Genomic DNA, 15,680 nt, shown 5'->3' on the forward strand with positions numbered 1-15,680 from the left:
CAGCTCGGGTCCATCACTGGTGCGTGGCTGGGGGGAAAGGCAGGACGATGACGATACGCCTCCCACAGAGGACAGCTTGTCCTTACCCCTGGGCAGCCTGGCACACATGAGCGACTACATGCTGCAGTGCCTGCGCAACGACAGCAGAGTTGCCCACATTTTAACCTGTGCGGACTACTGGGTTGCCACCCTGCTGGATCCACGCTACAAAGACAATGTGCCCACCTTACTTCCTGCACTGGAGCGTGATAGGAAGATGCGCGAGTACAAGCGCACGTTGGTAGACGCGCTACTGAGAGCATTCCCAAATGTCACAGGGGAACAAGTGGAAGCCCAAGGCCAAGGCAGAGGAGGAGCAAGAGGTCGCCAAGGCAGCTGTGTCACGGCCAGCTCCTCTGAGGGCAGGGTTAGCATGGCAGAGATGTGGAAAACTTTTGTCAACACGCCACAGCTAACTGCACCACCACCTGATACGCAACGTGTTAGCAGGAGGCAACATTTTACTAACATGGTGGAACAGTACGTGTGCACACCCCTCCACGTACTGACTGATGGTTCGGCCCCATTCAACTTCTGGGTCTCTAAATTGTCCACGTGGCCAGAGCTAGCCTTTTATGCCTTGGAGGTGCTGGCCTGCCCGGCAGCCAGCGTTTTGTCTGAACGTGTATTCAGCACGGCAGGGGGCGTCATTACAGACAAACGCAGCCGCCTGTCTACAGCCAATGTGGACAAGCTGACGTTCATAAAAATGAACCAGGCATGGATCCCACAGGACCTGTCCGTCCCTTGTCCAGATTAGACATTAACTACCTCCCCATAACCATATATTATTGGACTCCAGGGCACTTCCTCATTCAATCCTATTTTTATTTTCATTTTACCATTATATTGCGATGCTACCCAAAGTTGAATGAACCTCTCCTCTGCCTGTGTGCTAGGCCTAAATATATGCCAATGGACTGTTGCAGTGGTGGCTGACATGAAGCCTGATTCTCTGCTATGACATGCAGACTAATTCTCTGCTGACATGAAGCCAGATTGTCTGTTACGGGACCTCTCTCCTCTGCCTGGGTGCTGGGCCTAAATTTATGACAATGGACTGTTGCAGTGGTGGCTGACGTGAAGCCTGATTCTCTGCTATGACATGCAGACTGATTCTCTGCTGTCATGAAGCCAGATTGTCTGTTACGGGACCTTTCTCCTCTACCTGGGTTCTGGGCCTAAATTTATGAAAATTGACTCTTACAGTGGTGGGTGACGTGAAGCCTGATTCTCTGCTATGATATGAAGACTGATTCTCTGCTGACATGAAGCCAGATTGTCTGTTACGGGACCTTTCTCCTCTGCCTGGGTTCTGGGCCTAAATTTATGAAAATTGACTCTTACAGTGGTGGGTGACGTGAAGCCTGATTCTCTGCTATGATATGAAGACTGATTCTCTGCTGACATGAAGCCAGATTGTCTGTTACGGGACCTTTCTCCTCTGCCTGGGTTCTGGGCCTAAATTTATGAAAATTGACTCTTACAGTGGTGGGTGACGTGAAGCCTGATTCTCTGCTATGATATGAAGACTGATTCTCTGCTGACATGAAGCCAGATTGTCTGTTACGGGACCTTTCTCCTCTGCCTGGGTTCTGGGCCTAAATTTATGAAAATTGACTCTTACAGTGGTGGGTGACGTGAAGCCTGATTCTCTGCTATGATATGAAGACTGATTCTCTGCTGACATGAAGCCAGATTGTCTGTTACGGGACCTTTCTCCTCTGCCTGGGTTCTGGGCCTAAATTTATGAAAATTGACTCTTACAGTGGTGGGTGACGTGAAGCCTGATTCTCTGCTATGATATGAAGACTGATTCTCTGCTGACATGAAGCCAGATTGTCTGTTACGGGACCTTTCTCCTCTGCCTGGGTTCTGGGCCTAAATTTATGAAAATTGACTCTTACAGTGGTGGGTGACGTGAAGCCTGATTCTCTGCTATGATATGAAGACTGATTCTCTGCTGACATGAAGCCAGATTGTCTGTTACGGGACCTCTCTCCTCTGCCTGGGTGCCGGGGCCTAAATATCTGAGAATGGACTGTTCCAGTGGTGGGTGACGGGAAGCCAGATTCTCTGCTATGGAACCTCTCTCCAATTGATTTTGGTTAATTTTTATTTATTTAATTTTTATTTTAATTCATTTCCCTATCCACATTTGTTTGCAGGGGATTTACCTACATGTTGCTGCCTTTTGCAGCCCTCTAGCTCTTTCCTGGGCTGTTTTACAGCCTTTTTAGTGCCGAAAAGTTCGGGTCCCCATTGACTTCAATGGGGTTCGGGTTCGGGACGAAGTTCGGATCGGGTTCGGATCCCGAACCCGAACATTTCCGGGATGTTCGGCCGAACTTCTCGAACCCGAACATCCAGGTGTTCGCTCAACTCTAGTTCTGAGGTTAGAGAGACATCAGAATCGATTCTATTCCTACAAAAGGTTCCTCAGGGGTCACCCAAGAACATGGCAGCAAGGCTTGTAGCTTTTACAGTAAAGATAATAAAGCAATTTCAATTTGATTTCATCCTTGGCAACAGTATAAGTGTCCATTTACACGTCCGCAATTTCGTTCGGCATTTTGCGGAACGGAATTGCGGACCCATTCATTTCTACTGGGAAGCACGATGTGCTGCCCGGATCTGGAATTGCGGATCCGCACTTCCGGGTCTGCAATTCCGTTCCCGAAAAAAAATAGAACATGTCCTAATCTTGTCCACAATTGCGGACAAGAATAGGCATTTTCTTTTAAGTTCAAAGGAAAGTGTCTCGCTGCCTCACTTGGCTGTGATTCAAAGGACTTGATCAGGATACGATACGACAGCTTTTAGGTGATACCAAACAACGAGGTTCCACAGAAGGATAATCTCGGTCTGAATGGACCCTAACAAAAAATGCGGAACCTGACCTGTATTTCATGGGTCCCCCTTTGGCAATAAGTAGAGATGAGCGAAGTTATCAAAAATTTGATTTGATAAGAAATTCGAATCGTTACGAATTACTTTGTCACAAATCGCATTCCATTGTATTTAACCGGTGTAATTGCAGGGAAATGCGATTGCGCCGCCCCCGCCATTAAACCCCTCAGATGCCGCGTTCATTGCTGATCACCCACGAGATTTCATGTGGTTTCTTTAATCAAGATGGCCACAACGGCCTCTCTGCAAGTAAGGCCTCATGCACACGACCGTTTTTCGGGTACGCATCCGAGCCACAGTTTCTGCGGCTCGGATGCGGACTCATTCACTTCAATGGGGCCGCAAAAGATGCGGACAGCACTCCGTGTGCTGTCCGCATCCGTTGCTCCGTTCCGTGGCCCCGCAAAAAAAATATAACATGTCCTATTCTTGTCCGGTTTTTTTTGTATTTTTTTTTTTACCGGCATTTCAGGGAAAATGTATTTGTTACCACGAAGCGAGAGGAAACTTTTTGAGATCAAAGTCAATTCATTTCACTTCGATTAACTTAACACTAGTAATAGGTTTGGAAATCACTTATAGCTGCAGATGATTCTATCACTATATGGCAGGTATATTATGGTAGCATATTTGCATGTTATCCTCAAACAATAATGTAATATTTCCTTATCTGTTCCTCCATTATATTTTGGATGGTGTCTGATTATAAATCAAGGGTCTATCACTTTCTTATGCAATGACTGCTTACTGCTTGATGACTGAAACCAGGGCCTGTTAATAAACTGAATAGGCATCTACAATATGTCAGATTTATTGTAACTGACATAATGCACTGCAGTACAGACATATACGGTATGTAAAAAGCCTACGACTATAAACTGATATAAAACAAGCAATCTGTGCAGAAAAAGAGGATCTACAGTTGCTATCACATAGCATAAGCAACAACCCCGAGAGGAGGCGAGGATGGGAGATAGATATCAGCCCTAACAGTTCATCGCAGTCCTCACTCTGGTGCTCCCCGGGTTGTACACAGTGAATTTCTTCCCTGACTTTCTCACGCTCCTGTCTGATGGTAGTTTGGTTGCCCTTGAAGTTAGATAGTTGGCAGGGTGCAAAGCAGGAGTATAGATGCTCGTCCAGTGGGTGGATGATGGAATCATGACCAGATCCAGAGGTTGCAATAAATAAAGTTTTCATCACTGAATTGATGATGGGAGTAGCAGTACAAATAGCAGAAAACGGCACAGCTCCAAAGCATATCACAATATAGTCTCCTCCCAATTAGGGATGAGCGAAGGACTCCAGCATTACGGAAACCAGACTGATCCGTTATGCAGGCCATAGACTTCTACTATGATGGAATGAATAACGGAATGCAGCTAAAGGCATTTTCTGTCATTGAATTGCATTATGGTCAGTGGCAACGGAATCCATAACACAATTCAGATTATACCACAACCTGAACCTAAACTTGAATTTTAAAATATGAAATTTGCTCATCCCTAATCCCAATATCTGAGTATGGGCAGTGGCAATGATGGCAATAGTAATCCCTGACTCTCTTTCTAAGGATACTTTGCAGTCTCTCCAAAGAAGCACAGCATGTAAAACTCTCACAATAAGGACTGCATTTCCCACTGTGGTGTGCAGAATGAGATCTGGGTGGCCAGTGGCCCAAAACTGTGGTGGTTACTGGGGGCAGCAAAGACTTTCTGTCACAAATGAAAAAGTATCTTGCTACCTTTAGCACAACCTTTAAGGCTCTGGACCTTCTGAGATGGCTGGTCTCTTTCCTTCAGAAGTGCTCTAATAATAAAGTTGCTTTTTTGGCATCTGTGGTCTCGGAGAGAAAGGTTCTCTGGCCTTCGGCCCAGCCTGGAGGAGCTTGCAAATGTAGGTCCTGTCTGTAGATCTGCTCTGTGAAGACTCTACTCACTAACCAGAGGGTGGACCCAGCCCATCACCCTAGTAACCTAACCAGTCTGCCAGTATTAACCATATATTAGCCATACATTGCTATTAGGTATACATAGTGCATAAATAGTTTAATAACAAATCACAACATTTAACCCAGCAACAATATATTAACCCTTTTAGCAGTATATAAACCCTTTTAGCAGTAATTCACCCTTTGCAGTGATCCTCTGAGGCACTGCACTCACCTCTATTGAAAGGTAACGTGCCCCCCCCCTATCCCCTATTAACCCCCCCCCCCTCTTCCCGGTGATTGCGCCCGCCCCTCATCATTGAACCCCTCAGATGCCGTGTTCATCTCTGATCGTGGCATCTGAGATAACAATTGAGGGCTGTCAAGGGTTAATCTGTTAAAATGCTCACTGAAATTTGGATCAAACGGGGGGGTTTTAGCGACAAAGTGTATGCCTCCCAACCACATTAGTCCATATTATCTGGTATCTCGCTTCAGGTTAAAGGCACGCTACATGTCACATAGAACGTCACACATGGAGTATACAGCTTATACTGTACATAATATTTGCAATGCTGGCATGTGTCACGAGGGTGTCAAGAGCCACGTCTGACTCCGTTATACCCGGGGTCAGGAAGTCGCAGCGGGTGGCTGCGCGCTCTATGTCTAAAGATCACGGTGTTTCTTAGTGTTTGTTTTCTGTGTTTGCCTTGCTATCCTTTTTGTCTCACTCAGGGATCCGTAGCTTCTCCTCCTCAGCTGTTTCTTGTCTGCCACTCCCAAACTCCTTATATTCTCCTCTCACACTTCTCTTGTTGCCAGTTATAGAGCTTCCTGCATGGACATCTATGCTGACCCACTGGAGCTGAGAATCTGGTTGTTGTTCCAGAGTGCTTCCCTCCGGATCCCTGTTGAGCTTTTGTTGTCTCCTGTTGTTGCCCTCCTGGGATTATATGTTTAGTTTGTATTGTCTGTCCTCCCCTTGGTGTTTTCCTTTAGAGCTAGTGGTGCGGACTAGTGTTCCCACCGCCCTGTTCACCATCTAGGGCTCATCCTAGGGAAAGCCAGGGTTTTAGGCACGTGATCGGCGTACGGGTGAGGAACCCGTCTAGGGACGACAGGGCAGCCAGGCGCCAGTCGCAAGGTGAGTCAGGGGTCACCACCTTCCCTCTCACTAGGGCAGGGCCTCCCTCTTTCCCTCCCTCTGTGTCACGTATGTGACAGTTACGCCGATCGTGATATTATAACTGGCCCTTATTTTTTTTGAGGAAAAAAAAATATATATATATATAATTTTTTTTTTTCTCTACTTAGAATCCAATATGGATCCTATTGCTGCTTTGGCAAAACAGCTACAAGGCCTGTCTTTGGAGGTGGCAGGATTGAAGGCGTCTGTCCTCCAACAACAGCAGCAAATGCAGCAGACCGCAAGCCCAGCGGTTGCTATGGGTAACCAGGTTGTTACAGAACCCAAGGTTGTTCTTCCTGACAGATTCTCTGGGGGAAGGGACAAATTTGTGTTGTTCCGTGAGGCCTGCAAATTATATTTTAAGCTGCGCCCTTACTCCTCAGGTAATGAAGAACAGCGGGTGGGGATTGTTATTTCCCTGCTTCAGGGGGACCCGCAATCCTGGGCGTTCTCGTTACCCCCTGGTTCCCAGGCTCTCCGGTCAGTGGAGGGATTTTTTGGGGCTTTGGGTCTCATATATGATGACCCTGACCGTGTCGCCCTGGCTGAGTCGAAGTTACGGAGACTCCTACAGGGAGATCGGCCAGCAGAGGAATATTGCTCAGAGTTCCGCAGGTGGGCTACGGATACTCAGTGGAACGACCCGGCTCTCAGGAGTCAGTTCTGCTCTGGGTTATCTGAAAGGGTTAAGGATGCGCTGGCGCTGTATGAGACCCCCCTTTCCCTTGATGCTGTTATGTCCCTCTCTATCAGGATAGATAGACGTCTTAGGGAGAGATCGAAAATTCCTGAGCAATCGGTAACCTCTCCCAAGCAGCAGTTAGTCTGCACTGACTTGGATGAGCCTATGCAGCTAGGAGGAACTTCTCGTCAGGTCCGTCCTCCTGAGGTTCGCCGTAGGTGGGGGGCTTGTTTTTTCTGTGGGGGGAAGGGTCATTTCATTAATGTCTGTCCCTCCTTTCCCAAAAACAAAAGACCGTCGGAAAACTACTAACCCCAGGCTGTGCGGAGGATGTCAGCCGGGGGGTATACGTTTCCTCCATACGAACATCTCAATTTGTGTTGCCAGCGGTTATTGTTTTTGGTGTTAAGACGGAGTCTATTTCTTTTTTTCTAGACAGTGGTGCAGGGGTAAATTTGATAGATGCCCATTTTGCCCGCACTATGGGTTTGTCTCTCTGTACGCTGCAGAGACCCATTCCCATATTCGCTATTGACTCTGCTCCTCTGTCTCAGAGAAACCTCACTCACGTTGTCCATAACTTACATCTTCGGGTAGGGGACCACCATAAGGAGCGTCTTTCATGTTACGTTCTGGAGGGCCTTCCCTCTCCTGTGGTATTGGGTCTTCCCTGGTTGGTAGCGCACAATCCAGTGGTGGATTGGCAGGCCAGGGAGATATTGGAGTGGAGTGAGCATTGCAGAGAGAATTGCTTAAATAACAATTGCTTAATCGCCTCCATAGCTTCCCTACCTACATTTATTTCGGACTTTGAGGACGTTTTTTCTGAAAAGGGTTGTCAGAAGCTACCACCTCATCGTCCTTATGATTGCCCGGTTAACCTGATTCCCGGTGCAAAATTACCCAAGTCCAGGTTGTATAATCTTTCGGGTCCCGAGAGACAAGCCATGAAAGATTATATCTCCGAGAGTCTGGCCAAGGGACACATCAGACCCTCTTCTTCACCCGTGGCTGCAGGGTTTTTCTTTGTTAAAAAGAAAGATGGGGGCCTGCGTCCTTGCCTAGATTTCCGTGAGTTAAACCGGATAACCGTCCGAGACCCATACCCTCTTCCTCTCATTCCTGACCTTTTTAATCAGATTGCGGGTGCTAGGTGGTTCTCCAAACTTGATCTTAGGGGGGCCTACAATCTGATTCGTATCAAGGAAGGGGATGAGTGGAAGACAGCTTTTAACACCCCTGAGGGGCATTACGAAAATTTAGTCATGCCTTTCGGTCTGACCAATGCCCCTGCTGTCTTCCAACATTTCGTTAATGATATTTTTAGTCATCTCATCGGCAGGTTTGTAGTCATATACCTAGATGATATCTTAATTTATTCGGCTGATCTGAAAACACATGAAGTACATGTCAGGCAAGTACTGCAGGTCCTACGGACGAATAAATTATATGCGAAAATTGAAAAATGTGTCTTCGCCGTTCAGGAAATACAATTCCTGGGATATCTATTATCTGCTTCAGGTTTCCGTATGGATCCTGGGAAGGTCCAGGCAATTTTAGATTGGGATCTTCCTGAGAACCATAAAGCTCTACAACGGTTTTTGGGTTTCGCAAATTTCTACAGAAAGTTTATTAAAAATTATTCAGTGATCGTTAAACCCCTTACTGACATGACTAGGAAGGGGACTGATTTTTCTAAATGGTCTGACGCCGCTAAAATTGCATTTTCCTCTCTAAAAGAGAGATTTACCTCGGCACCTGTCCTAATTCAACCTGATGTCTCCCAGCCTTTTATTGTTGAAGTTGATGCGTCGGAGGTGGGAGTGGGGGCTGTATTGTCTCAGGGTCCGTCTCCTGGCAAATGGCGTCCTTGCGCTTTCTTTTCCAAAAAATTATCTGCAGCAGAAAAGAACTATGATATTGGAAATAGGGAACTGTTGGCGATTAAACTGGCGTTTGAAGAGTGGCGTCACTTCTTAGAGGGAGCAATCCACCCCGTCACGGTAATTACGGATCACAAAAACCTTCTGTACCTAGAATCGGCTAAGCGTCTCACCCCTAGACAAGCTAGGTGGTCGCTATTCTTTACCAGATTTAACTTTGTAATCACCTATCGTCCTGGGGCAAAAAATACCAAGGCAGACGCATTGTCTCGTAGTTTCCCTGGAGGAGGTAATGTTAGTGATCCGGTACCTATTTTACAAAGAGGAGTGGTTGTCTCTGCTGTACACTCTGTTCTAGAGGGAAAGGTGTTAGAGGCCCAGGGGGACGCCCCGGCCTCTTGCCCCTCAGAGAAATTGTTTGTACCGTTAAACCTGCGTCTTGAGTTATTGAAGGAACATCATAATTCGGCACTTGCTGGGCACCCGGGTAGTAAAGCAACCTTGGAGCTATTGTCTCGTCGTTTTTGGTGGCCAAGGTTGCGTCAGGATGTAATAGATTTCGTGTCTACTTGTTCTACTTGTGCACGCGCGAAAGTCTCTCATACACGTCCAGCAGGGTCTTTATTGCCACTTTTCATCCCCAATAGACCATGGACACATCTATCAATGGATTTCATCACTGACTTACCTTTGTCTGCGGGTAAAACAGTTATCTTGGTAGTAGTAGACAGGTTTAGCAAAATGGTACACTTTATTGCGCTACCCGCACTTCCTAATGCTAAGACTCTTGCTCAGGTGTTTATCAGTGAAATCGTGAAGCTTCACGGGGTCCCTTCCGATGTGGTTTCGGATCGGGGAACCCAGTTTATTTCTAAGTTTTGGAAAGCTTTTTGTACCCGTTTAGGGGTACACTTATCCTTTTCCTCAGCTTTCCATCCTCAGTCGAATGGACAGACTGAGCGTACCAACCAAAACCTAGAAACATATTTAAGGTGTTTTGCGTCTGAAAACCAAGAGGTGTGGTCATCATATTTACCGTTAGCCGAGTTTGCCATAAATAATCGCCGTCAGGAATCCACTGGCAAGTCACCATTTCTTGGTGCATACGGTTTTCATCCCCAATTTTGTACTTTCAAAGAGGGGGGGTCTTCTGGGGTTCCCGAAGAGGAACGGTTTTCTTCATCTCTTTCATCGGTATGGCAGAAGGTGCAAGCTAACTTGAAAAATATGAGTGGTAAATACAAATGCATGGCCGATAAGAAACGGTCACCAGGTCCGGACCTAGGAGTGAATGACTATGTGTGGTTGTCTACTAGGAATATTAAGTTGAAGGTTCCCTCTTGGAAACTGGGTCCTAGGTTCATTGGTCCTTATAAAATTGTAGCCGTCATTAACCCTGTGGCTTTTCGCCTGGAGCTACCTCAGACTTTTAAGATCCATAACGTCTTCCATAAGTCGCTGCTCAAGAAGTATGTTCCACCTCTAGAACCATCACCGCTGCCACCTCCTCCTGTTGTTGTGGATGGTAATCTGGAGTTTCAAATATCCAGAATTGTTGATTCTCGTCGGGTCCGCCTCTCTCTTCAGTATCTGGTGCATTGGAGGGGTTACGGTCCCGAGGAAAGAATGTGGGTTCCAGCGTCAGAGGTAAACGCCAACAGGTTGATTCAGGCTTTCCATGTCTCTCATCCGGAGAGACCTGGTCCTGAGTGTCCGGAGGCCCCTCGTGAAAGGGGGGGTACTGTCACGAGGGTGTCAAGAGCCACGTCTGACTCCGTTATACCCGGGGTCAGGAAGTCGCAGCGGGTGGCTGCGCGCTCTATGTCTAAAGATCACGGTGTTTCTTAGTGTTTGTTTTCTGTGTTTGCCTTGCTATCCTTTTTGTCTCACTCAGGGATCCGTAGCTTCTCCTCCTCAGCTGTTTCTTGTCTGCCACTCCCAAACTCCTTATATTCTCCTCTCACACTTCTCTTGTTGCCAGTTATAGAGCTTCCTGCCTGGACATCTATGCTGACCCACTGGAGCTGAGAATCTGGTTGTTGTTCCAGAGTGCTTCCCTCCGGATCCCTGTTGAGCTTTTGTTGTCTCCTGTTGTTGCCCTCCTGGGATTATATGTTTAGTTTGTATTGTCTGTCCTCCCCTTGGTGTTTTCCTTTAGAGCTAGTGGTGCGGACTAGTGTTCCCACCGCCCTGTTCACCATCTAGGGCTCATCCTAGGGAAAGCCAGGGTTTTAGGCACGTGATCGGCGTACGGGTGAGGAACGCGTCTAGGGACGACAGGGCAGCCAGGCGCCAGTCGCAAGGTGAGTCAGGGGTCACCACCTTCCCTCTCACTAGGGCAGGGCCTCCCTCTTTCCCTCCCTCTGTGTCACGTATGTGACAGTTACGCCGATCGTGATAGCATGATCTAGGTAGCAGTCACTTAACAATTTATTGGTCAACGGTAGCCAAGAGCAACTAAAGTTAGCAAAAGTTATGGTTTCTGCCTGGAGAGGTAAAGCTATTTTCAACCCTCTTACAAGTTTACCACCTGCAAAAGCAAATCCAGACATAAAATCAATAGTTGGTTTTTATATTTCAGCATTGTGCACCACAAGTAGCCAGCATGAGATCACTTATATATTATAAAGATTCTGGGTTAGCTTTTGTCATGTGTTCTCTATTCAGCAGTTTTTATTCCTCTCTTCTTTGCATGTACCATTTTTAAGTGTCTGCCTTTCTGCTTTTGCAGTTGATTGAATAGAGGTACATTTGATCTGAAGTAGCTACACAGGGTTTCCAAACTTCCATCTCAGCTCCAAGTAAAATCCACAGAGGTCCTTCAATAAAATACACTCAAAACAAAGTCTGGTTTTCTAGCTAGTTTATCATGTTTTATAGGGCCAAGATTTTTATGTGTCCGTTTGTGATAGAAAGACGTGAGCTGAATGTGTTCAATGCGGCTGTCAGATATTAGGATACTTGGAGCATTTGTAAATGGTAAGAAAAGTCAAGAGTCATAAATAGAGATGAGCAGAGTTATGAAAAATTCGATTTGGCTGCTTCACCAAATTTCACAAAGAAATTTGATTTGTTCCGAATTACTTCATCACGAATTGTATTGCATTTTATGTAGCAGACGCAATGATGGAGAAGGACGATCACGCCGCCTCCCGTCATTGAACCCCTCAGAAGCCGCATTCATCACTGATCAAGGCATCTGACATTAAAATTGAGACCTTTCAGGGGTTAATCAGGGTAAAAAAAAATATACAGTACATACTCACCTTATCCATTTGTCATGGAGAGGCCATTGAAGCCATCTTGATTGAAGAAACCACGTAAAATCCTGCGTGGTGATGTAGTCATCACACTGGCAGGGCGAGATGATGTAATCACTGATGATGTCGCCCAGCTAGCGTGCTGAAATAGTGACGTCACACGTCATCACACACTCGAGATTTTGCACCATTTCTTCAATCAAGGTGGCCGCAATGGCCTCTCCGTAAGCAAAGGGATGAAATCAGTTTATTTACCTGCATTTCAGGAAAAATTGATTTGTTATGAAGCGTGAGAAAATTCGGCTTTGGGGCAACTGAAATTTTTCCTGAAAATCAGATCAAAACATTCTTCAAATACATAAATGCAAAAAAAAAAAACAAGGTTAGAACAAATAGGGCCCCCAAATTATGGTAACTGGGTGCTGGTCACTGGGGATCAAGAGAAGGCAGAGCTCCTAAATGTTTTTTTTTAGCTCTGTATATACAACCTGGATGACTGTACATATGGTCCTTAATATACTAAAAAATTAAAAGCGAACAAGGCCCCAGGTCCAGATGGATTACATCCTAGAGTTCTAAAGGAGCTCAGTTCAGTTATTGCTTTGCCTTGGTTCACAATATTTACAGATTCTTTAATGACAGGCATTGTACCAAGAGACTGGTACGAGGCAAATGTGGTGCCCATTTTCAAAAAAGGTGCCAGGTCTTCACAAAGAAATTATAGACTAGTAATCTTAACATCCATACTGGGCAAAATGTTTGAGGGCCTTCTACAGGACCGCATATAGGATTATGTAACTGTCAATAATATAATAAATGATAGCCAACATAGTTTTACTAAGAACAGAAGTTGTCAGACTGATTTGTTTTTATGAGGAGGTGAGTAGAAGCCTGGACAAAGGGAAGGCTGTCGATTATTGTGTTTTTGGACTTTGCACAGGTGTTTTATACTGTCCCACATGGATGACTAATGGGTAAATTGAGGTCTATTGGTTTAGAAAATATAATTTGCAATTGGATTGAAAATTGGCCTCACAATCGTAGAGTTGTGGTCAATGATTCCTACTCTGAATGGTCCCCGGTTATAAGTGGTGTACCCCAAGGTTCAGTGATCGGTCCGCTATTATTTAACTTATTCAATAATGACATAGAGGATGGGATTAATAGTCCATTTTTGTAGATGACACCAAACTTTGTAGTACAGTCCAGTCTATGGAAGATGTTAATAAGTTACAAACTGACTTGGACCAACTTACTGTTTGGGCCTCCACTTGTCTAATGAGGTTCAATATAGACAAATGTAAAGTTATGCACTTGGGGGCTAATAATCTGCATGTAGCATATGTCCTAGGGGGCGTAAAACTGGGAGAGTCACTTGTTGAGAAGGATCTGGGTGTATTAGTAGATCATAGGCTAAATAACAGCATGCAATGCCAGTCAGCTGCCTCTAAGGCCAACAGAATTTTGTCTTGTATTAAAAGTGGTATGGACTCGTGGGACAGGGATGTAATATTACCACTTTACAAAGCACTGGTGCGACCTCATCTGGAATATGCAGTTCAGTTCTGGGTACCAGTCCATAAAAAGGATGCCTTGGAGTTAAAAAAAAGTACAGAGGAGAGCAACTAAACTCATAATCGGCCTGAAAGATCTTAGTTATGAGCAAAGATTAAATGGACTGAATTTGTTTAGCCTTGAAAAAAGACGTCTAATGGGGGACATGATTAACCTATACAAATATATAAGCGGACCATACAAAAATATCAAGGGAAGCTATTCTGTGTTAAAACCCCTCAAAAAACAAGGGGCCACTCCCTATGCCTGGAGAAAAAAAAGATTCAGTCATAAGAGGAAACAAGCATTTTTAACAGTAAGGTCTGTGAATCTCTGGAATAGCAGCAGGAACTGGTCACAGGAAATACAGTAGATGGCTTCAAAAAAGGTTTAGATGACTTTTTAATTCAAAATAACATTGAGGCTTATGACAATGTATAGAAGTATTGTTCTACACACCCTTTACCTTTAGCCCAACTCCTTTTTAGAAAAAAGAAGGACATTGATCCAGAGATTTGTTTCGTGGATTGATATAGCAGGATTACAGGTTAAACTTGATGGATTTTTGTCTTTTTCCAACCTTAACAACTATGTAACTATTTAACTAAGTCCATTAGTTTCACTTCAATTCGCTCAACACTAATGTTCACCCTACTGTTTGTATGAGACAGTTATCAAGTTAGGGTTCATGCATACGCCCATTGGCTGTTTTGCAGTCTGCAAATTACGGATCCGCAAAACACGGATACTAGCCATGTGCTTTCCGAATTTTGCAGAATGGAAGGTCTGGCCCCTAATGGAATAGTCATATCCTTGTCTGTAAAATGGAAAAGAATAGGACATGTTCTATATTTTTGCAGGGCCGGGGAATGGACATACGGATGCGGACAGCACACAGTGTGCTGTCAACATCTTTTGTGGCCCCACTGAAGTGAATTAGTTCGCATCCGACCCTCACAAATTGCAGACCATATGCGGACCAAAAGATACATTCATGTGCATGAGTTCTTAATGTCCCTTTATATATAAAATAAAGGAAGTGAGAAGAAGCCGTTTTATCCGAGTGCTGTGTTCCACATCTTTTGCACGACTGTGAGGCTGACCTCTACTTCTACAATACTACAGGCGATCCCGGCTGGGGGGGAATGTCTTGAGCTTATCCTAGTGGTCCGTCCCCGCCCCCCCCAGTGAAGTGAGTGGAGACTTATTGTTCTTCTATATTTTATATTTTAATTCACATTTTATTCACGATACAACATCTTTGATTTATAACAATTTGGTATATCATAAATTGATACACCGCTATCTGTCCATTTAGCTTATGGTTTAATTATTCAAATTCCCCATCCCCCCCGGATCTGTGTCTATGATTGGCGCTCTCCAGTGTTTTTTGCTACGATTGTTCTATGACTGTCCAAAACGTGTTCCCTACACACGTAACCACTGAGCAGCCTACCTGGATACGTTCCAATTTATTCCCCCCCCCCCCCCTTACCCTCCACTCCCAACCACACTCCCTCCCCTCCACCCACCTGGTAACGGTACCTTTTATCTTTTTATGTGAGCCACCCCACTGGCGCCAAAATCTTTATATCTCTTTTATAGCCTGGATGTGCATCCAGGTTTTAAGAAGGTTATTTTAACCCCTCTTTTTTGAATCACCCTTTTGGGTTTAAATTTAGCCATTAATATTAAATATCTGTAGGGATAACTTTTGTGGTAAAATTACCCAAAGTACTGTAGATTTAAAGGTCTCCCATTTATCCTCTGCATTATTCTGTGATGATGGTCTATGTCCTAAAGTGCTGACCTCGGTCCGGGGAAATTAACTTTTTTTTAAATTGTGTTTTTGTCCTCCCAGGCAGAATTTTCTTTTCACAGCTCAGGCGAAATATAATTATTTTATGGACACTGTTACCAACTGTTTTTATGAACAATTACATTTCCGACAAACTCTGTATTGTTAGAAATTACCAAATCTAACAGTGCATCATCCCTAGTGGGATCTTCTACAAACTGGTCACAAATTGGTACAGCAGCAAGTTGAGGAATTTTCTTCCCTTTGCAGTTAAGGCAGAATCATGACCCCATATTTATGACCACTGTACCAGTCTGTGTTGCCCACTATTTTTGGTTGTACAGATGAATGTCTCCTCTGTGTTCCCCTATGTAATTCCACCCATACGGTTTCAACATCCTTACCATCTTCACCCACAATTGCTTCATTCACACT

At 44.9% G+C, this 15,680-nt stretch overlaps 1 protein-coding gene across 1 annotated transcript in view; it reads left to right on the top strand.

Moving 5' to 3' along the window:
* Positions 1–15,680, top strand: part of LOC122945020 (potassium voltage-gated channel subfamily H member 8-like) — a 687,640-nt gene that overhangs the window by 419,502 nt on the left and 252,458 nt on the right. Inside the window, exon 4 of the mRNA XM_044303816.1 lies at positions 6,753–6,773. Within this exon, the coding sequence (XP_044159751.1) occupies positions 6,753–6,773 (21 nt within the window). The remainder of the gene's footprint in view (positions 1–6,752; positions 6,774–15,680) is intronic.

This window comes from Bufo gargarizans, chromosome 8 (assembly GCF_014858855.1).
Source record: "Bufo gargarizans isolate SCDJY-AF-19 chromosome 8, ASM1485885v1, whole genome shotgun sequence".
NCBI classification, from domain to species: Eukaryota; Metazoa; Chordata; class Amphibia; order Anura; family Bufonidae; genus Bufo; species Bufo gargarizans.